This window comes from Vitis riparia, chromosome 14 (genome assembly GCF_004353265.1).
Source record: "Vitis riparia cultivar Riparia Gloire de Montpellier isolate 1030 chromosome 14, EGFV_Vit.rip_1.0, whole genome shotgun sequence".
Lineage (NCBI taxonomy): Eukaryota > Viridiplantae > Streptophyta > Magnoliopsida > Vitales > Vitaceae > Vitis > Vitis riparia.
The window spans coordinates 9722776-9746510 of NC_048444.1; the positions used below are offsets into that span (position 1 = coordinate 9722776).

At 36.2% G+C, this 23735-nt stretch overlaps 1 protein-coding gene across 1 annotated transcript; it reads left to right on the forward strand.

The window, feature by feature from the left end:
- The first annotated feature begins 13799 nt into the window (after positions 1 to 13799).
- Positions 13800 to 23128, forward strand: LOC117930444. The gene is made up of 2 exons (XM_034851105.1): positions 13800 to 14016; positions 22452 to 23128. The coding sequence occupies exon 2, from the start codon at positions 22490 to 22492 to the stop codon at positions 23126 to 23128; it is 639 nt and encodes a 212-aa protein (XP_034706996.1). The 5' UTR covers positions 13800 to 14016; positions 22452 to 22489.
- Positions 23129 to 23735: the final 607 nt, after the last annotated feature.

Here is a 23735-nt window from a genome sequence, read left to right on the forward strand (position 1 = left end):
ACAAAAACACCAAAACTTACACAATTTGATTAGAATTAATTGCAAGGGGCCTTAACATGCTAATTGGGTTAAAAGACACTAACTACTATTCAAAATTGTTTAAAAGGATTAATTACAAGCTATGAAATAACACTTTTTGAGTAGTAATCAATGACATTATGTAAGTAGTTTACATGCTATATATATATATATATATATGTGTGTGTGTGTGTGTGTGTGTGTGTGTGTGTGTGTGTGTGTGTGTGATTCCAATGAACATTTACAACATGAATCAAAACTGAAAGAAGACTTAGAATAGTCTACTTACCTCTAGCCATTGTATCGAGTTACTGTAATCGGTTTCAAGCCTTGATTTCCAAACTCTGATCTCTACTTTTAGATGGTGTATTTCTAAAGATAAAAAATAGCAGAAACGAGTTCGAGACCATTTCAGATCTATATAACTGTGGCTTCCATTATACCATGTTGCTCTTGCCACCATGTTGAGCAGTTGGTGGAACGTGCTCCTTAACCGCAACGGAAGTGAGAGATGGTGGAGGACGTGGTCAAAGTGTCAGACCACATTAAAAGTGTTGGACGTGTATCAGCTAACATTCTCCCACTTGGTCCACACCTTTAACCTAATGTCCTATCTTAGTCCATCAATTATCCCTATTAAGTAACAAATACATGAATCATAGCCATAAGTCTTCTATTTAACGAGTGTTACCTTCCATGTATTACAGTGTACTCATTTCTTAACATTATACTTTATGTGGCAATATTATTTAATGAATAAACCCTATGTTCATTCTTGGTTCAATGAAGTTGAATTTTCTTAAAATTAAATAAAAGTGCACATCAATATGAGAAAACATCATAATAAGAGTTTGTACAATAGAAACTACATAAGGGAACTAAGTCCCATGTTCACTACATGATCCTTGAATTTCAACGGTGGCATGCCCTTAGTCAAAGGATCAATGATCATCAATTCAGTGCTAATGTGCTCAATAACCACTTTCTTTTCTTTAACACGTTCTCTTATGGCTAGATACTTAATGTCGATGTGCTTGATTTGACTTCCACTTTTATTGTTCTTCGCCATAAAGACTACAGCTAAATTGTCGCAATATATACTCAATGGCCTAGATATTGAATTTATAACTCTAAGCCCGAAAATGAAACTCTTAAGCCATACACCATGTGAAGTAGCCTCAAAACAAGATATGAACTCAACTTCCATAGTAGAAGTAGTAGTCAAGGTCTGCTTAATGCTCCTCTAAGATATAGCTCCACCAGCCAAGATAAAAATGTATCCAAATGTTGATTTACGTGAATCAACACAACCATAAAAGTATGAATCTGAGTAACCAACAACCTCTAAATTGCTTGTCCATCTGTACATAAGATTGTAATCTTTAGTTCCTTGAAGATACCTCATCACTTTCTTTGCAGCTTTCTAGTGGGCCAAACCTGGGTTACTCTGATATCGTCCTAACATTCCAACAACAAATGCAATGTCAGGCCTTATGCAGACCTGAGCATACATCAGACTTCCGATTGCAGAAGCATATGGAATGTTCTTCATTTGTTCCATCTCAAGATCGTTTTTCGGGCATTGGTCCAGATTGAACCTATCACCTTTCACTATAGGGGAAACACTAGGTGAACAATTCTTCATCCAAAATCTCTCTAAAACTTTATTGACATAGGTTTCTTGAGACAAACCTAAGATACCTTGAAATCTGTCTCTATGGATCTTAATGCCAATGACATAAGATGCCTCACCCATATCCTTCATGTCGAAATTTTTAGAGAGGAATTGCTTCACCTTATGAAATAAATCCTTATCATTGGTTGCAAGTAAGATGTCATCCACATATAAAACAAGAAAACAAACTTTACTCCCACTGACCTTAAGGTATATGCATTGATCCATAACATTTTCTACAAAACCAAATGAAGAAATTATGTTATGGAATTTTAAATACCATTGGCGGGATGCTTGTTTTAAACCGTATGTGGATTTATTAAGCTTACAAACCAATTGCTCACCATCACTAGAGGGGAATCCTTTAGATTGTTTCATGTAAACCTCATCCTCTAGCCCTCCATTAAGAAATGCTATTTTCACATCCATTTGTTGCAATTCCAAATCAAAGTGGGCTACTAATGCCAATATAATGCACAAGGAATCTTTCTTAGATATAGGAGAAAAGGTTTCCATGTAATCGATTCCTTCTTTCTGAGTGAACCCCTTTGCAACAAGTCTGGCTTTGTATCTCTCAATGTTGCCTAATGCGTCTTTCTTTGTCTTAAAAACCCATTTACAACCAATGACTTTTGCACCATTAAGCAACTCAACAAGGTCTCAAACATCGTTGCACTTCATGGAACTCATCTCATTCTTCATGGCATTGTACCACAATTTTGATTCTTTACAACTCATGGCTTGTGAAAAAGATTTGGGATAATTTTCGGCTCCTATATTGTAGTCACATTCTTGTAGATATACTACATAATCATTAGGAATTGTTGACCTCTTAGTTCGAGTAGACCTTCTTAAGGTTGCACCAATATTTTCTAAGGAAGTATGAGATTCAACTTGTTGTTCAGAAGTGTCAGGCAACTCCTGATCACCTTGATCTACTGGAATGTTGTCAACAGCTTGTGGAACTTCAATGACTGGTTGAACTTCAACGATTGTTCGTTCTACACCTGATTGTACTTGAGGGGTGTTATGAATAATAAACAATCTATCACTTAAAGTGGAAGGTTGAGACTCCGTATGATCAATATCAGAAACTATGTTTCTGAATTGATCACTTCCATTGACCAAGTCATATTCAAGAAATTTAGCATTTCTTGATTTTACAATCCTATTGTTGTGAGATGGATAGTAAAATTTGTACCATTTAGACTTTTTAGCATATCTAATGAAATACCCACTAATAGTCCTTGGGTCCAGTTTCTTCTCTTGTGGATTATAAATTCTCATTTCAGACGAGCATCCCCAAACGCACATATGTCGCAAACTCAATTTCCAACCTTTCAATAACTCAAATGGCATCTTTGGGACAACCTTGGTTGGAACTCGGTTTAATATATACACTGTTGTCTTAAGTGCTTCAGTCTACAAGAATTTAGGAAGTTTTGAGCTGCTAAGCATACTCCTCACCATGTCCAATAAAGTTTGGTTTCTTCTTTTTGCTACACCATTTTGGTATGGAGAACCATACATGGTGTATTAGGCAACAATCCCATGCTCTTGAAGAAATTTCACAAATGGCCCAGGTGATTTTCCATCTTCCAAGTATCTACCATAATATTCTCCACCTCTATCTGATCTCACGATCTTAATTTGTTTACCACATTGTTTCTCTACTTCTGCTTGAAAACTTTAAAGGCTTTTAAAGCTTCATTTTTGTTATGAAGTATGTAGAGATACATGTATCATGAGAAATCATCTATGAAAGAGATGAAGTATTTCTGATCATGAGAGTCCATGTCAAGACTACATATATCAGTATGTATGATCTTTAGCATAGCGGAACTCCTAGTAGCACTTCTCTTTGACTTGTTAGTCTGCTTTCCCTTAATGCAGTCCATACAAGTCTCAAAGTCAGTAAAATCTAGAGTACTAAGTACCCCATCATTCACCAACCTTCTGATTCTATCTATGGAAATATGACCTAATCTCCAGTGCCATAATGTAGAAGAATCCTCATTAACAACACATCTTTTAATGCTAGTTTGGATATATAATGAATTATGAGTGGTTTTATTTTGTAAGAATATGTAATAAAGACCTTTAGAAAAAATACCATTCCCAACACAATCAGATTTATAAATCAAACTGAAAGATGTTTCTGAAAAATGAAAGGAATATCCAAACGGTACAAGTCTAGAAACTGAAATCAAGTTTCGTGAGAAACTAGGTACATAAAAGGTCCTTTGCAATTCCAAAACAAAACCACCATTTAAAGTTAAATAACATGTCCCTATTGCTTCCACATGCAAGCCCATCTTGTTTGCGGATAAGATGAATTGATCACTTGTCACATGCTTCCTTAGTTTTTGCATACCTTGCAAGGAATTTGAAATGTGGATTGTAGTTTCAGAATCAATCCACCATGTGTTGGTATTTAGATTAACCATATTAGATTCATAACAAACAAATGATGTAGGGTTACCTTTCTTCTCAAGCCATTTCTGAAATTTCAGACATTTTTTCTTCACGTGTCCTTTATTTTTACAGAAAAAACACTTTTCATCTTTCTTAATGTCATATTTGGGAGGAATTTGTTGCCTCCCTTTTTTATTGGCTTGAGATTTTCCTTTCTTTCCTTTCTTTTGTGTCACCAGCATGACACTTTCTCCTTGTTCCGTCAATAACCTTCCTTTCTTTTGAACACACATGGTCCTCAATTCATTGATAGACCATTTATCCTTATGTGTGTTGTAAGAGATTTTGAAAGGTCCATACTGAGGCGGAAGAGTATTAAGGATAAAGTGCACTAAGAAGGATTCAGACATTTCTACCTCGAGCTTCTTCAATTGAGCCACTATGTCCTTCATCTCCATGATGTGTTTGCGTACACCTCTTATACCGGTGAGCTTCAGGGATGTGAACTTCATAATTAGGGTGCTTGCCAAAGCTTTATCTGAAGTGACGAATTGCTCGTCAATAGCCTTGAGCAATTCACGGACATTCTCATGTTGCTCGATTGAACCACATATACCAGCACTAATTTTTGTCTTAATGTACATCACGCTAAGGCGATTAGATTTCTCCCAGCGTTCGTACAATAAAATTTCATCTGGTGTGCTGGTATCAGTGATTTTATATGGTTCATCTTTCCTTATGGCATAGTCTATGTCCATGCACCCTAGTTGTAGAAGAATCATCTCCTTCCATATCTTAAAGTTATCTCCCCTGAGTTTGGGAATCTTACAACAAATATCAGATATGCTAGGTAAAACTGCACAAAAAGATTACAAGCTTATTAAAAATTTGAGGCTTTAATTTAAATTCATGTTTTACCAATGTAGAACACACTTAAAAATTGAATCTAATTTTATTAAAAATTGTCTGTGGGCTAAATCTTTAATTCAATCAGATTCATTATCTTTATGAAAGACTTTATCAAACTATTTTACTAAATTATGAAATTTATTATGAATATAGTTTGATATTTTCTATCTATAAGTTTTATGATAAACCTATTAAATTAATTCTTCCTAATTCCTATGGGTAAATTAGAAAAAATTAATTTTAATATTTTATCCTAATTAATTATATAAACATAATGAAATCCTTGTGGGGTAAAATCGTCATATTTATACAATTAATGTCCATAATGTGATCCTTATTTACTTAATATATAATTTTATATAATTAAGGATGTTGTGGCTATTCCTTAATTATTTAAAATTATATGGTTCACTAGACATTAAAACTATATGATATAAATTTAATATATCTAACACAAATATAGGCAACAATTGCATGCATTAAAAGCTACAACTTTTAATTTATCTAACTCAAATTTAAGCTACATTTTTACACATACAAACATATAATTTAAAATAAATAATTTAATTTGTATGTATAAAAAATCACATATAATTTAGAATTAATTTGAAAGGATTTCAGATTATGATTGGGTGTCTAAATCTATATAAAACACAATCAATTCCAAGCCCAATAAAAATAATTCAAATCGGGCCAAAAAGGGCCTAAACTGGCCTAATTTTAACAATCATCCAATGAGCCAACACTTAAAGCCCTATAATTTACTAAAATGGGCCACTAGCATGCATTGAGCTTAATGAGCCCAATAGCCTCTTATACCGAGGCTCAAATTTCACATTTAACTCATGGCCCAACACTTAATAGAACCCACTCTCTCTTTAGGTTTTTTTTTTTTTTTTTTTTTAAATATCACTTGCAACAAAAAACCCATCATCCTAATTTACCGCCACCCTTGTGGACTGCTTCATCACCGGTAGCGATGTGCTCACTGCCACCCACGTGGACTACACCCTCACCGGCTGCAGTCCAAGCCATAAGAGCCGCTACATCACACGGGCAGGTAAATCCCTTACCACATGCGGTGCATCCAGGCACGCGACATCACCAGCAAGAACAACTTCTGTTCTCTCCGGCTAGAACAAGATGGCTGGGCGCGACGGTGTCAATAGCCACCACTAATAGGACGGGCTGCATCCATCGGAGTGCAGCTCCGATTCCCCATTCCCACTTTTACGTGAGCTCCACTAATTTTTCTGGGTTTTTTTTATTGACCTCGACCATTTTCCGACAACCTGCAACGGCGCCTCAACGCGGCTTCCCACCTGAACGAGATGGCGCCTGAACGCACCTTGAATGACATTTGAAGCGCGCCTTGAATGGCGCTTGAAGCGCATCGCTGGAGCGCTTGAAAATGGCGCCTTAATAGCGCTTGAACGGCGCTTGCAACGTCGTCTGGAACAACACCTATAATGACGCTTGAACGACATCTTTTTTTTTTTAAAAAAAAAAAGGCATATAATGGCATTTTCTGACCGCCTGAATGACGTTTTCTGAACGGAGGACACCAACTAACTAGATCGCTTCCAGCAACCATTGTTTAAATAGTTATTGAGAGATCATAAAAACAAAGAAATTTTCATGCAAAATCAATACAAAGTAGAGGTAAGATTTAACGTGCTCTGATACCAAATGTAAGTAGTTTACATGCTATATATATGTGATTCCAATGAACATTTACAACATGAATCAAAACTGAAAGAAGACTTAGAATAGTCTACTTATCTCCAGCCATTGTATCGAGTTACAATAATCGGTTTCAAGCCTTGATTTCCAAACTCTGATCTCTACTTTTAGATGGTGTATTTCTGAAGATAAAAAACAGCAGAGACGAGTTCGGGACCATTTCAGATTTATATAACTGTGGCTTCCATCATATCACGTTGCTCTTGCCACCATGTTGAGCACTTGGTGGAACGTGCTCGTTAACCGCAATGGAAGTGAGAGATGGTGGAGGACGTGGTCAAAGTGCTGGACCACATTAGAAGTGCTGGACGTGTGTGAATGTGTATCAGCTAACACATTCTGCTTTGGAATGTCTTTCTGACATAGGATATCTAAGGGGCAAGACTAGAAAAACACCCATGGATGTTAATGTCAAACTTTCTCAAGAGGAAGGTGAGTTACTTGAGGATCCGTCCTAGTATAGACAACTAATTGAAAAGCTGTTGTATCTTACTATCACAAGACCAAATTTGTCATATTCAGCCAATTGTTTGAGACAATTCCTTGCCAAACCAAGAGTTCATCATATGCAGGCAGCTTATCATGTATTGCAGTACATTAAAGCTACAATTGGTCAGGGACTTTTTCACTCTTCTTCATCTTCTGTGAGTTTAAAAGGCTTTGCAGATTTGGATTGGGCTACTTATCTTGATACAAAATGACCTATTAGTGGATTTTGTATTTTCAATGGGGATTATCTTGTTTCTGAGAAATAAAAGAAACAACATACTATCTCCAGGTCTTCTGTTGAGGCTAAGTATAGGTCTGGCTAATTCCACACGTGAGATAATATGGCTCTTCTCTCTGTTCGAGGATTTGCATATTCAGCATCCACACCCAGTTTTATTGTTCTGTGATAATCAAGTAGCACTCCACATTGCAACCAATCCTATGTTTCGCGAGCAAACTAAACACATAGAAATCGTTGTCTTGAAAACGCTTGATTCTAGAAAAGATTCGAAGTGGTCTCTTGAAAACGCTTGATGTATCGTGATCTTAACACCAGTTTGACCAAGCCTCTTTCTCCAAACCAATTCAACTTCTTGCTTGGCAAGATGGTAATTCATAACATTCACTCTCCATCTTGACGGGACTATCATTTTTACTTTCCTTAGGTTTTTTTTTTTTTTTTTTGGTAAGCTGGAAGTTTGCTGTAAGGTTGTTACCACCATCTTGCTTCCAGCTTCCAATATATATATTTTTATCATTGAGAAATGGAGAGAGGGAAATATGTTCCGGAGCTGAGCTCTTTGTTTTTCCTGATAAATAGTGCTCTAATTTTATTCGGTGCTTAGATACTCTAATTAACTTGTCACCATGTAGAATTCATTAATATGTTGAACTATACTTCCTTCTTTAACCAGCTTCATCATGAACATTTTTTTCATCTGAAAAACTTTATTTCAAAGTCATGGTTTCTCATACATGCTTGCCAAGACCATCTTCAAATCTCTAATGTCTTCTCTTTAAAAATACTGAATACAATTAATTTCTCTAGAGAAAGTTGGATTGTTTCTATTGTCTTTTTTATTAAGATTTATGTCCTTGAGATGAATGGAGTCTCCTTCTATCTACATCTTTCATAATCCAAAATTTGAACAATAAGAAGTTTCAAAATTCAAATCATTTTTTTTTTGGCACTTAGTTAAGGCTTTCTGTAATGCCAGTTGTCAATGGAAAGACTGAATATTGATGAAAGAAGAAAAGAAAAAAAAGAAGAGAAAATCATAAACTAATTTTAAAACATTTCCCTACTAGGTTGTCAGTTCAAGCAAAGTGTTTCCCTGATTGATAAGACATAACATTTTGCGTAACTGTATTGTTGTCCGTGTAGTGTTTGACTTAGTATTACCCATGCTATCACAAGCACGTAGGCTATTTTTGGAAACTTTTGGTTCTTATGTGAAAATTGTTGTTTCTTTTTGTATGCACGCCTAAAGATTTTGATGTAAGTATTCAGTTCATTTAAGTCATTTATAATTAAATAGCCACCCCTAATCATATGCATAGAAAATAATGATATGTATATTGTATTCAGATATGACTCTTTTATTCTCTTTATTCTAACTTTAATAAATTTCTTTCTTTCTTCCTTTCTTTTATTCTTTTTTTTTTAAAAATTTTAAATTTCCCCTTTAGATGATCTTAGTTTATAGAACTAGGGTCGACAATAGGGTGGGTTTTTTTTAGGTACCCAACCTACCCCCTAATAGGACGAAGTTCAATTTTAATAAACAAGATTTGTGACAGGTTTAGGATTTTTTTTAAAAACCCGGGGTGGGTTCGAGGCGGGTTTGGGTATTGCCTTGTCCCGCCTCGCCCCATCCTAATTATATATATAATTAATTTTAAAATTAAATTAAATTTAAATTTTAAAATTAAGTTAATTTAATTTTTATTTTACTATTTTTAATATATAGATAATAATAAAATATTTTTAATAAAATAAGTTATAAAAAATATAATAATTTAATTATTTATAAAATATAATTATTTTTATGTAATTAAAAATTTTTAAAGTAATTTTTTTAAAAAATTAAAATTAAAAAAAAAAAAGTTAAACCGGGCGAGTATGAGAATTTATCATACTCATCCCGTCATTTAATTTTTTAAATGAGACGGGGATGAAAATTAATTTGAATAAATGGGATGGGGTTGGGATGAGAGCGACCCGTCCCGAACCCGCTCTATTGTTATTCCTAATCAAAAACAATTTGTTTTTAGATTTTAGGTTTTTTTCTTCCCACTTTTTCTTAACTCATTATTAATTTGTTAATTTTTTTAGTTGAATAGAAAAAATTAGAATATTTGACTTTTTAATGCTAAAAGTGAATCATTATAACTACAATAAATTTATTGATTTTTTTTCTTAATATTGAATAAAAATATAATATTTAAAAAATTAATATTTAATACTATTAAATACTCTTAAGTGTTATTTATAATTAAGTAAAAGAAACAAACACTACGCAGTTACTCTACTTGGATATTGGGAAATCCAAAAAAAATAAAGTAAAAGGATAACTCTGTTGATTTGAGAAAATTAAATAGAAAAGGTTAAAGATTTACATGATTATATGAATAGGCTAGCTCTATAAAGTTTGCCTTAGTTCAAAAATAAAATTGCTATATTTAATTTGGTGTTGTTTCACAATTTTAATTTTAATTTTGTCATAGTTAAAATTCAAATATATTAATATGATGATTTGTAATTTTACCTTAAAATACAAATAAATATAATAAAATAATTATAAGTTAGACCGAATTTAGAGTGTGTTTAACTTAGTATTTTTAGTAAAAGTGTTTTTTCCTATCAAAAGTGGTTTTTCAAAAAACAATATTATAAATAATTTTTAAAAATTTTAATAGTGTTTTTAAAATTTTACTATTAAAAACACTATTTTTATTAAAATTTTACTAAATACACTATTTTTATTTTCAAAAACATTTTTATCTTAAAAACATTTTTCAAAAATCCTATCAAATATACTCTTAAATTAAATCAGTAACAAACCAAAATCACCTTTGATTCCATATATTTGAAATTATGGCAGTTCAATAATTATGAAATATACTAGAAAACTTTTGAAACTAAGAACATGTACTAACAGTTGTATTAGAGGTGGTTACAAATTAATTTGTTAATCAACATTTACTATGGTTCAAAACCAATGCGCCCACAGTTTTATTTGCCCATGGTATATTTACACAAAATAGGAAATTATTTAATAAAAAAGGAATATTTTTTTTACCATTTAAAGTCATTAATAATTGGAGGAATCATTAAGACCTAATTTATTGAAAAATTATTTGGTTAAAAGGCTGAAACAATCATAGTGAATCTAATATTTCTCATATTTTCATATTAATAACCAATTTTTAATATAAGTGTTTTTTATCATTTCAATATTTACACAGATTTATAAAAATATATATATTTTTACAAACAAATAGTAATAAATTTTTATCAAAATAAGACAAAAAAAAAAGACAGAGAATTAAATTTTAAAAATCGAATTTTCATTTACCCTCTTAATTAAATAACCCTTTCTTAAATCGTCTTTTAAAAGCGCCTCTAGTTTTTCACTTGATAAGATATAACATTAATTTAAGTAAGTCAATACTCACTATTAAAGTAAAATTATTTACAATATTTCCAAATAATGCCTAATTTTATTCCTTCAATACAAAAATCTACACGCTTTCAAGATTTTTTTAGTGGATATTGCATTCTAAGGTATTAAAAAACCCGTGAAAGAAAGAAAAATAAATAAATAAATAAGGATTTTTTTTTTTTTTTGAACGGAAATTGCATTATAAGGTATTAAAAAACTTAACAAAGAAAGAAAAAGGAAAGAAAAATAAGGAAAAATTATATATATAATTATAATCAATTTTTCTTGCTATTTTCATTGTCAAACCTTTTCTTTGGAAGATCCTAGAAAGAGAAAAAGGGCAATCCTAGAAATAGAAATGAAAATCATGGATACTGAGACCTGCATTTAAGTCTGAACACTGGAAAGCTGCACGCATGCACACACAACCATTCTTTTTGTTTCGTCTTTTGTGAATTAATTTTTGTTCACACACGTGCATACACACTCTATCGTCTGTCTTTATCATTCTAGAAAGTCTCTTTTTATGAGCAAAAAAGAAAACGGACTGTAGGTGTGTCAGGAGGGACGAAAGAGAAGTAGCAGATGAGAGGAAAAGAACCCATGGCAGAGGGAAACGCAGGCGCTCAGAAATGTGATGGTGGACAAAATGTGAAGCCTCTTAACGATGACTTGGGTGGAGAAACTATGATCACGATGATGAAGATGAGGCGGATAAATGAAAATGAAAAAGAAAGTAAGGTTGAAGAAAAGGGTTTCGTGAAGAAGGATAATGGAGGAAGGAACCTTCAGGATAAGGAAAATGAAGAAAAAGGAAATGTCGAAGAGGAAGTATGGATAGAGAATGAAAGTTCAAAAGGGGTAAAGAATAAGGGAGAGGAGGATCGGAAAAAGTATACCTGCAGTCCCTTTGACAAGGTGGTATTAGAGAAGTGGCCAAGGAATTTAATGGATTTGGATGACTGGCCACCATACCCTTGGAGCTTGGAGTATTTAGAGAGGCAGATGTTATGGACATGGGATTCAAATCCTTATTGGGATATAGAGCTCATGCAGGGTGGTTGGGCTTATGAAGATGATGAAGAAATTATTTGGGAAGATGATGTGTGGCATCTCAAAGACATCAAAGAAGTACCTATGAAGCCATTTAAGAAAATAAGAGACAGTAAGTGAGCTTTCTACTGAGAATTTCAAATGTTATGTATTTCGGGATTAGGGTTTTTTTTTTTTTTTTTTTTCAATGGAAGACTTACACCATTTCAGTGCTTTTAATATTCTTTTATTTACTATGAAGTAGAATTACATTAATGGATAATTATGCACTATTTTGCTAACCTTACTAGGAGGATTTTTTGGGCAATTCCATTGTTAGTTTTATAATCTTAAATGTGCTTTACTTGCTCTAATTGCTTCATATCTAATCATGGATAATTACTTTTCTTTTCAATTTTTTTTTTCTAAATGGAAATTATTGAATTTTTAGCTAATATATATTAATTTTTATCACTTCACATTCGATTTTATTATTTATTGGTCTAAATTTGATAAAGATACCTTTTTTATTTATGATTCAATTGTATGTTAAAATATATTCTTTGAGCATGGTTGGTATGCTGAATAAAGAATGATAATTGATATATTATTCATTTTTTCATCTATTCTCGTGTTTAGATAATTTAAGTGACAGTAAGAATGGAATTAACAATAATGATAAGGAAATGAAAATCTACTTATGAGTGAGATTTTATTGTATTTTGATTCCTTAATGTAAATTATGTTTAAAAATATTTTCCAAATATTCAAAAACCATAAACATTTTTGGATTAGTTGTTTTTAAAAATAAATTTTTATTGATTTAAAAAAATGTAAATTAAATGTATGTAATATAAAATAAATTTAATTCAAGTATTATTAAAAATAAAAATAATTTTGTGATTATAAATAAATTTTAAAAGATATTAATAGTAATACATAAATGATTTTTTTTATAAATATTATAAAAATATAGATATTAATATCTCATAAAAACATAATTAATTTATTTTGTTAAAAATAAATAGTAATAATTGCTAATACAATTTTTTAAAGAATTATTAAACCTATTACTTTGTTTTTAACAATTGTCTCTCAAGAACAACAACCAAATAGTAGTATTAGTTTCTAAAAACTTCTTTTTATAAATAAAAAAAAATCAAAAGCCCAAAAAGGTTTTTATCATTTAGCCAAAAAGAAAAAAAATACGGATATTATGGTCAGCTCTTTTCTTTTTTCATTCTCATTTCTATCATTACTTATCATTGAAAGTGCAACAAATAATCATTCTACCCCTACATTCATATATGCTTCCAAATATAAGAATTAAAATCATCAAATTCATTCTTATTCAAGAAAAAATGGGAATAATGTGATACATAGAATTAATATTTTATGAATGTGATTGATATTTTTGGATTGAAATCCACTCCACATAAATCTAATCACCTGTTACTCTCCATACGTAATTAATGGAGAAGTCAAAAAATACATCTCTTTATTCTTAGCTAAATCAAAATCCACTATGGTTGGAAAGCATATAATGCAAAATAGATGTGGTAAAAGAAAGGTTGTCACGTGGACATGGTTCTTTCCAATGAAATAGTGATACGTGTGGCAAGGGCACCACATAAGATGAACATCACTTGTTTATTATTTAAGTAAAGAAAACATAAATTTTCGTAATTAAATATTATCACTCTGTAGACCCCTCTTTTCAAGCCATGCTGGGATTATTCCATTAATATTGGTTTTCATAACTTTAAAAAGAAAAGGGCACCTGAAGACCCGGGGGGAGAGGAAGTTTTTTAGTAGGAGGGGGGACCCCTTTTCTGAAGAATGAGGGACCCGCTGCAGCATGGTGGGCGATGCTAGTAGTCAGAGATGCCATGCTGGCTGATGGGGGAATAGTGGAGCTGGTAGTGGCTTCCTGGGGAAGATAGAAACAGGAGAGAAAGAGATATACGAGAGAGGAAGACGCTGGTAAGGAGGGAAAAGGGGAAAAAGGGGAGAATATTTGACGAGAGCTGGAAGAGCACGAGAGAGGAAGGTTGCTCGGTGAACTTCCAGGTATAGCTATTTTAAGTTTGGTATATTTCCTCTCTTAAATGCCCTGCATCATTCTTGGTTGATCCATGGATATCATTTTATGTGTTGTTGTGGACGTATTGGGCCACATGGTGGTTTGAGTTGAGCATCACTACCTGCAGATATTTTGCTCTGTTTTTTTTATTCACTCTAACATTTTTAATCTCATCTCCTGTAAATTGTTGAATCCTCCTTTTGGTTTTGGTTTTGATAATTGTATTGAGTATCTCCAGATCATCCCACCTGTTTGGAGCCCATGCATTGATTTTGAGATGTATCTTCAGTGGGTTTTCTACTCTTCCATGATTTTTCTTCATTCTCTGTTTTCTTCTCTCACTCTTGGTTCTCTTTGGGAGGGTTTAAGGGGATTTTTGAGTTTCACGGTGCCTATTTCATTTGTTTTTATATGGTTTGAGATTTGTGAGAGGGTATACAAACCATCTGGACCCTGCTCGATATTCTGAGATGCTGCAGATGAAGCTGCTCGCAATTGGAGAGGTCTATTTTCAGGTTCTGCGCTAGGCACCATTTTTCTTAAGGAAGCACTGTTTTCATTGGACTCTGTTTCGCTTATATCAGTGAGATGATGAATAGGGAATTTCTGGGCCACTTTGAGGAGATGAAATGCATGATACCCATATGTGCAGAGTTCAAATATCCTCCCAGATCACTTGTCTCTATCATGCATGCACTTATGGCTATCCTTCAACGTCCATTTCATGCCCATACCCACCATGCCCTATACATACCTATTTCTTTCACCAGTCCTTACCACCTATTACGTTCCATCTCATACTCTTTGTCTCATGCCCACCACCACTGCTAGCTAACCAGAGAAGCTAAGAGAGAGAAGGAAAGAAGCTGAGCCGAGTTCTGGTTTTTGGGCTTGGCGTTTTCAAACTGATAGAAGGAGTTCAGATGAGGTGTAATTTGCTCATCGGTTGCTGTCTTTGGATGAGTTGAAGATCGGGACCGGTTTGTTGAAATCCATGGTTGCATCGGTTAATGTAGTTGTGGTTTCTTATGAATGGGTTGAGTACCCAGTATATGCATGGATTATTGGTGAGATCCCTGCTGGAAATGAGTCACTCTCTTCCACGACCTTGTGGAGTCTCCTGCTCTTCCTTTTGAAAGGCACCCTGCCTTATATCCATGCAAATTCCCTATGCATATATATCCTATCCTACATGCATCACCATGCCCCGTCTTCATACCCATTCTTTTCCTCACCACCCCACTTTCATTATTTCATACCCATACCATTTTCGCTCTCCACCATGCCACTAACTCCATGCAAATCACAAACCACACATACCCGTCCATATCTTTCTCCCTCTTCACCACCATGCTCATTATCCACCACCTTTTCTCTCTCCTCATGTCACTAATCCATCCTTTGCATCCTTTTCCCTCATACAAACCCATTTCCTTCCTTTCATTATATCACCATGTTCATTCTCTTCCATCTTTAAATTCCATGCATGCTTATGCCACTCCCAAGACCTTAGTCCCCCATGCACCATTCATCACACCCACCTTCTTACACCCATACCTCACCCCCCATGCATACATCCCATTCCGTTCCTCACTCGCATGGTTTCTCTCTCTACACCACAGCCTCACCTCTCATGCACCCACGTTTATTACCTTTCATCATCCCCATGCTCATAGCCTCATTGTTCATGCTCACCATACCCCAAAATCACCCATATCCTTCAATACCCATCCTTCATGTTCCTCCATACCCACATTATACCCATGTCCCCGTCCGTCACCTCATCATACCTCTACCATTCATTTCCCTCACCCTACTCATGCATGCAGCTATGGCTACTCTCCATACTTCATTCATCCCATGCATACCCACTTCATGCCACCACCTTTCTCTCTCTACACCACATACCCGTTTTTCACTACCCACCCCTCTCATTCATCTCTCTATACCATATGTTCTTCATACCCATCTTTCTCTTCAAATCTATCAAACATACTCACCCCATGCACATCTTCTTCATACGTATATCCCCATGCATGTTCATTCATCACCTCATCTCATCACCTTTCCACCATACCCCGTGTCTATACCCTTCATGCTCACCCAAAACTACTCATATCCATCTCATTCCATCTCTCCACGCTTATATGTCCTACCCAATATGTATAGCCATCCCTCACTTACCCATTTCCACTTCACCACCTTTTCTCTCTCTACACCACATACCCTTCATGCACTGTTTCTCTCTCTACACCACCACCATGCCACCAATCCCATGCATAGCCATCACCCACTCACTCATTTCTCTCACTACCACTATCCTTCATTGCTCATCCCCACCAATAGCAACCCATACTCTCTCTAAATCCACCATTGAATCCTCTCATCTCACCACCCTCTATCATCCATTCCATCAATAACCCCCCGCAAGACTTAAGAAGAAGGGTTGGGATTGATCATGTTCATAAGGCGCATGGAAACAAGTGGGCGGAGTTGACAAAACTCTAGCCGGGAAGGACAAATAATGCAATAAGGAATCGTTGGGACAACCATACAAGAAATAAGTTGGGCTCCCATATAGCATCACATTCATTTACACAAGCCCAAGGCCATGGACGTCCTTTGAAGGCCTTCTTCCCCTTAGGCCCATTCCTAAAGGCCCTTGTTTTGTTCTCCCATCTTAAGTTGGCCTAGTTGGAGATGTGGGCTTAAGTTGGAGCCTAGGCCCGTATGCATTGATGAAAGGCCCTTTGTTTGGTTCTCTCATTTTAAGTTGGCCCATGTCCATTCCAAGCCCATGCTCACTTCAAGTTGTTTTGTTCTCTCATTTTAAGTTGACCCACGTCCATTCCAAGCCCATGCTCACTTCAAGTTGATTTGTTCACCCACCTTAAGTTAGTCCATGCCCATTCCAAGCCCATACCCACCTCAAATTAGCCCTTTTGTTTTCAATTTGCATGATTTATCTCCCTAAAAACATCAATTCCTCAATAAATTTTAATTCCAATTTTTGAAATTTTAATTCTCACATCAATTTACTTAACCATCATTATTTTATTTATTTATTTATTTGTTTATCTTTAAAATTCAACCTTTAAATAATCTTTCAAAATTCCGATTTCTAAATTTAAATTCCAATTTCCGAAATTTTAATTCTCACATCAATTTATTTAATCATCATTATTTTATTTATTTACTTATTTGTTTATTCTTTTAAAATTCAACCTTTAAATAATCTTTCAAAATTCCGACTTCTAAAATCAAATTCCAATTTCCGAGATTTTAATTCTCACATCAATTTATTTAAATCCTCATTATTTTATTTATTTATTTATTTGTTTATCTTTAAAATTCAACCTTTAAATAATCTTTCAAAATTCCGATTTCTAAATTTAAATTCCAATTTCTGAAATTTTAATTCTCACATCAATTTATTTAATCATCATTATTTTATTTATTTACTTATTTGTTTATCCTTTTAAAATTCAACCTTTAAATAATCTTTCAAAATTCCGACTTCTAAAATCAAATTCCAATTTCCGAGATTTTAATTCTCACATCAATTTATTTAAATCCTCATTATTTTATTTATTTATTTATTTTTAAAATTCAATCTTCAAACAATTCCTCAAAATTCTGATTTCTAAATTTAAATTCCGATTTCTGAAATTTTTAATTCCCATATCGATTTATTTAATCATTATTATTTTATCTATTTGTTTATTTTTGAAACTCAATCTTTAGATAATTCTTCAGGATTCCAATTTTCGAAACTTAACTTCCAAAATACCCATTCTTAAATTCAATTCCCAAGGCTCCAATTTTTCCACTTTGATTTTCAAATAACCTTTGGTTCCTCTTCTCTTTTATAAGCAAGAACGAATTTTCATAATTCCAAAATAATGGGTTTCGCGAGATTAATTCAGGCAAGATCAATCGGGCTTTGGTGGGGGCCCCACATATGTGATTTTATGACTAATTGATTGATTGATTTATTTATTTATTTACCATGCTTGTTTGATTTATTCTGTTCCTTGACATGCGCATAATTTTATCCATTCGTGATTCACTAATCCTGTTTCATGATAGCGCATTCGTGACTGGAGGACCAGGTACGTATCCACTCATATTTTGTTCATTCTTTATACATGTTTTGATTCCCATATGTGCATGATCGCTTCAAGTATTCATTGATTTTCTCATTGATTGTCATGTCAACTTCATTTTATTAGTAGAGACCCAACTTTAGGGACTTAGAGGGGTGCTACGATTGTTACCGTACCTTCCCGATAAGTAACCTGACCCCCGAACCCGATCCGGTTTTTCACAGACCACCTTTTCCAAAGTAAGGAGTCACACTTAGGGTTTTTCTTTCTTATTTTGTTTACCCTTTAAAAATAAAACAAAAATAAGTGGCGACTCCAAGTCAGTTTTCTTAATCAAATAAAATCAATTTCTCAAAATTAAAATCGAGCTCCCCATCGAGTGGAAAACGCATGAGCCGAAATGCGGGGTCCACAAAATGGCGACTCTGCTGGGGATTTTTAGAGGGTCAAGCTTGAACTTAAGATGAAGCAAACATGGCATTTGATGAGTTGATCAGTGAACACCTGTCTCTTGATTGCACATTGGGAGTTTTTGATGCAGGCTTAGATATTGTGTTGTGACATTGATATGATTGATTATCTTGATTTGGGGCTTCGGATGTCACTTTTTCTATACTTCATTGCTAGATTAGTTTGGTACATTGACATGCCGATTATCATAGATTGCTCATCATGTTTTGCTTGGTATAGCGATTCTGTTTCTTCTTGATTATTCTGCTCACTTCACATGCATAGACTCACTATTGTCCATCGATTGACTTGCTGTGTTGTTTTCTCTGGCTTGCATATTATCTTGATCGTATTTTGAGCATGATGTTCGTATTGCTATTCATCCTGATAGTCATAGCTTTTTGTGTGGACATGAGTGATATATCTTGTACTCTACCTGACTGCATGTCGCATGACTGCCCTTCTTCTGCTTGATTGCATGTCGCTTGTCCATGTGGGTCGTACTTCTATCCCCTTACCTCCAAATCTCTTGGTCTCGGTCATTTCCTTCATTTTGGTTCTCACTTTTGCAAGTGTGAGGCCTTCTGTGTGCTTGTTCTCTGACCGAGCCAGAGATTAGGAGTAGGGTCTAGCAATGGGCTATATCGATGTACGGGAGTGTTCTGGAGGAGACTGACATATCGATGCTGATTGGAGTCCGATCATTGAAGACCTGTATAGCCCCGAGCTAGGTTTCATGGATAGTTGTGCTTCCAGTGTGTTTCCTCTTCTGCTCTAGATTCATAGGGTTTTCGGATGCACCCACACAGCTCATTGTGCACTTTAGTTGACTATTGAGTGTTGAGAGTGTGAGAGCTTTCACTATAGGAGCCCCCTGGGATGCGAGGTAGTGCATGTGTGGAGGTGATGACCACCTTGCATGGAAGCGTCCCGTCTCTTCGGAGGCGTGCAGAGGGTTGCATACCGCCGGAGGGTATGATTGCTTCTGCTAGGGATCTTTTGAAGTCCACCCATATCCATTTAGAGCCACCATGACCTTGTAGGTTGAGCCGTAGATCTTTCGATCAGGACTTCCTCCCTACACGTGGGTGCATCTGAGGGCTTTCAGAGCCTCTATAGTTACAGTTCGGATCCAGTATTCCCTCTTTTTAGTCTCCAGTTGAGAGTGCTCGGAGATCGGCATGAGTTTGAGTATCGGTCGGATCACCTTTTTCGTGTCATCTCGGATTATGTTTTTCACTCGATGAGTTTAGCATGTTTTCTCCCTAGGGCTTTTCGTTCCCATTTCTTGGCTCGACGCACCTCTTCACTTTGTTGACACTCACTCGATACTGGGATATGTTCATTGATCATCTGTTTACACTGTACACCTATCACGGGCTTAGTGGCTTCATTCTTTGTTTGATCCTTGGTTCGATTTTCGACTCGATGCTCATATTTTCATTACAGAAAGGTGAAGGGCACATTTTCATATTCACACATTTTTCGAGAGATTTGCCTTGATCACCTTATCATTTTCCCTTATGGAGCTCGAGTTGAAGGTTGAATCAAGGATTTTTGGTCTAGATTGAGTATCGATCTCGTGATAGTGTTGATCTTCACACCCCATTCACTTTCTTCACACCTTGATCATTTTCTAGATCATCAATAGAAATTCTTTAGTCATATTTGTAGTCATCTCGTGTTGGACACTCCTATGACTCTAGAGTTTCTATCGTACATCCAGATTTCTGATTGTCACCATACAATTGTGTATCACACCTTGTCATGTATTGGGTTGTATTGTATCATGCATTGGTCATTGTTCGTTGCATCCCGTGTCGTTACATGAGTCGTGTTTGAGTCGTTTTTGTTTGGGTTCTTTTGTAGGGGTCTATTTGTAGTCCCAGTCTTGGTTCAGTGCCTTGGGTTGAGTGGGAGAGAGGTTGATTCGTATTGTTGAGCTGCTATAGACGGATTCACAGTCAGTTTCGATTGGTTAGCTTATCGTTTCTGTGGTTTCGATTCAGGGGGCATTGACCAGTTTGAGTTAGAGGATGGATACTCAGCATAGTAGGCGAGTAGTTCTCGAGGACACGCCATCTGATTTAGGTACTCCACCTGTTATACCTGTTCAGATGCCAGCTACACAGACTTTGCATGGTCAGACTACTGTCATTCCACCTATTGTCACACCAGTTACCATTGTTGAGGATCCTCATTCTCGTATGGACAGACTTGAGCGGAGGATTGGACAGATGAGAGATCCTGATGAGATGATTTCATGGGATGACCCTGTCGACGTGCCAGTGGCCACTTTGCCAGTCGGTTTCAGGATGCCTGATATAGAGAGATATACGGGTGTTGGATGTCCTCGTATTCATCTCAGACTTTATAGCACAGTTATGAGAGCTATTGGTCTAGATGAGGCACAGTTGCTCACTTTGTTCCCATTGTCATTGAGCGGCATGACACAAAGATGGTACGCTTCATTAGAGACATCTCGTCGGAGAACTTGGGAGGACTTAGCACAGGAGTTTCTGAGACAGTATTCCTTCAGTGGTGATACGAGCGTTACGCGCAGAGAGCTTGAGTTTCTTCGACAGGGATCAGATGAGTCTGTTTCTTCCTTTCTCTCCCGCTGGAGGAAGAAGGCCGCAGAGATGATTGACCGACCTACCGAGAGAGATCAGATGAGCATGTTCTTGAGGAGTTTGCATCCTAGGTTTGCTCGGCATTTGACAGGAGTCCACTCCAGGATTTCAGATCATTGTTCAGGCTTTATTCGATGTAGATGATGGCATCTCTAGAGGATTATGGTCAGATATTATTCCTCCTTCGGATACTGAGGGGAAGAGAGTTGGTGGATCATCTGAGAGTTATGGAGACGTATGTTCTGCGGATTTTCATCATCGACGACCTAGTTATCATCCCTATGCGAGATCATTGCAGATACCCAGGAGTGATTTCCCGCCTTTACAGCATCATCATCCTCATCCAGTTCAGCAGTACCCTTCTGTGCATCCTCATACTGTCACGACGCGACCTTCATTTCAGTTTCAGCATCCGCAAACTAGTATCCCACGACATGAGCAGTCTCGTCCCCATCGGCGACGTCAGAGGACTTACTCTAATTTGGGGATGCCTTTAGATAGAGCTTTTGAGCGACTCAGAGCTACTGGCTTTTTAGTACCATTGGCCCCTAGGCCACTCCCGAGTACTTTACCTCCGCGTTTTCGTGCTCATGAGTTTTGTGCATTTCACCAGATGGCAGGCCATCGTACTGATTATTGTGCTTCTCTACGTCATGCCATACAGGATCTTATTGACAGTGGTGCGGTTCGCTTTCCTGTATCGACCACAGATACTGATCTTGGTCCAGATATGACTATTGATTCCTTTCCAGCCTATTCCACACATGCAGTTCCTCCTCCTTCGGGCTTATACCATCATGTTTGAGACACCCAGGGCACTGATATTCACCAGACGTTATGATATGGCAGACCTTGTTGGTGTACTTTTGGGACTACGTTATTAGTTGGTCGTTTTGAGTTTTCGTTCTCTTTTCTTTTTATTTGAGTCTTGTTTTATGGTTAGTGATTCGTGTTCGTACCTTGTGTTTCGAGAGTAGACCTTAGTGTCTTATTTTGCATGATGTACTCTCATTTCGCTTAGTGGTATTGTTGTTTTCTTGGGTATGCGTTTCTATCTTCTTTTTTATTATTATCATTATTTCTTATCATGCATTTTATGTGTTGTTATTTTGGGTAGCATCGTGTGTTGCTTTGTTTTTGTCTCTTGTATGTTTTTATTTTAGAGTCTTGGACAGTTTTAGTGTCGTGACTGGTCCCCGAGCAGAGATTGATGGTATGATGATTATGATACAGAGCACCTTGATACTAGACTTCTTCAGCTGAGGTTCACCATGTCGGACGAGATCACACCCATTACTCTTACTACTCTTTATGAGATGATGGTGGATTTGACGCGGAGGGTTGAGAGGATTGAGCTTATTTTGTCAGAGCATCCATCGTCATCGAGAGAAGCTCCAGGAGTAGCGATGCCTTCATTACCACATTTGACTTCATCGATGTTTGCTGCTTTGGGTGCCTCACATCCACGGCCTCGCCCACATTCAGTGTTCCAGCAGCGCTCCTCATCCATTTCATTGGCTATGCCGACACGACCTTCATCCCGGCTTCAGGGCCCTCCAGTTATTACAGTCCCTCAGGAGCGACTTCACCCTCATCGACGATGTCAGAGACGCTTTTCAGATTTGAGCACACCCCTGAGCAGAGTTCTTGAGACGTTCCAGGCCATGGGATTCTTGGCTCCTCTGGCTCCCAGGGCACTTCCAGATCCTGTGCCTCCGCAGTTTCGGCTTGACTTGTATTGTGCGTACCATCAATCAGCAGGACATCACACTGATCGTTGTACTGCTCTACGACATGCCATACAGGACATTATTGATTCTGGGACGTTTGGGCATCCTCAGTCCGATATTTCCTATTCCTACCTCAGCTCAGGCCATGCATGTAGACTCCCCTCCACCAGCAGTCCCTGATCTTATTGATTTGGGCGATTGACTCATGATTGGCTTGCCTTGGTACAGTGGCGCTCAGATTTTGTTCCTTCTGTGGCCAGAGATGTGACGACAGGACCAGTCACTGTTTTTGTTTTTGTTTGTTTAGTCTTGTCTTACGTGACTTTTAGAGACTATAACTCGATTTCTTGAGTATTGTCTTTGTTATCTTTCTTTTGCATGATGTACTCATCGGATTATCCCATGGGATGCATTTTCTTTTATGGACATGTGTTTGTGTTTTGTGATACTATGATTTGTACTTTTGACTCGAGGCATCTCTTCACTTGCACGTTGTGGTATTGAGGCTTGACCTATCATGGAGGATATTGAGCCTATTAGCCTAGGATCAAAGATGTCCTAGGAGTTTGAGACTGTGACACATCTTCTTATGATCAGAGTCATACCTTGCTCACTTCCCACACCTTGACTCTTTGTTTTGACCTGCGTTCCATGCGTTCCATCCATTATGAGCTTTGCATAGCATCACCTTTGAGACCATTATATGACATTTCTATCCTCGACCTTTCTAGCTTTGCACATCCCCTCTCTGATTCGACCAGGTAGAGTGTGAGGAGTTTGAGCCCAT

Bases quoted from the DNA above. Each gene is read 5' to 3' on its own strand.
- LOC117930444 (XM_034851105.1), top strand. From the start codon at position 22,490: ATGTCGGACGAGATCACACCCATTACTCTTACTACTCTTTATGAGATG.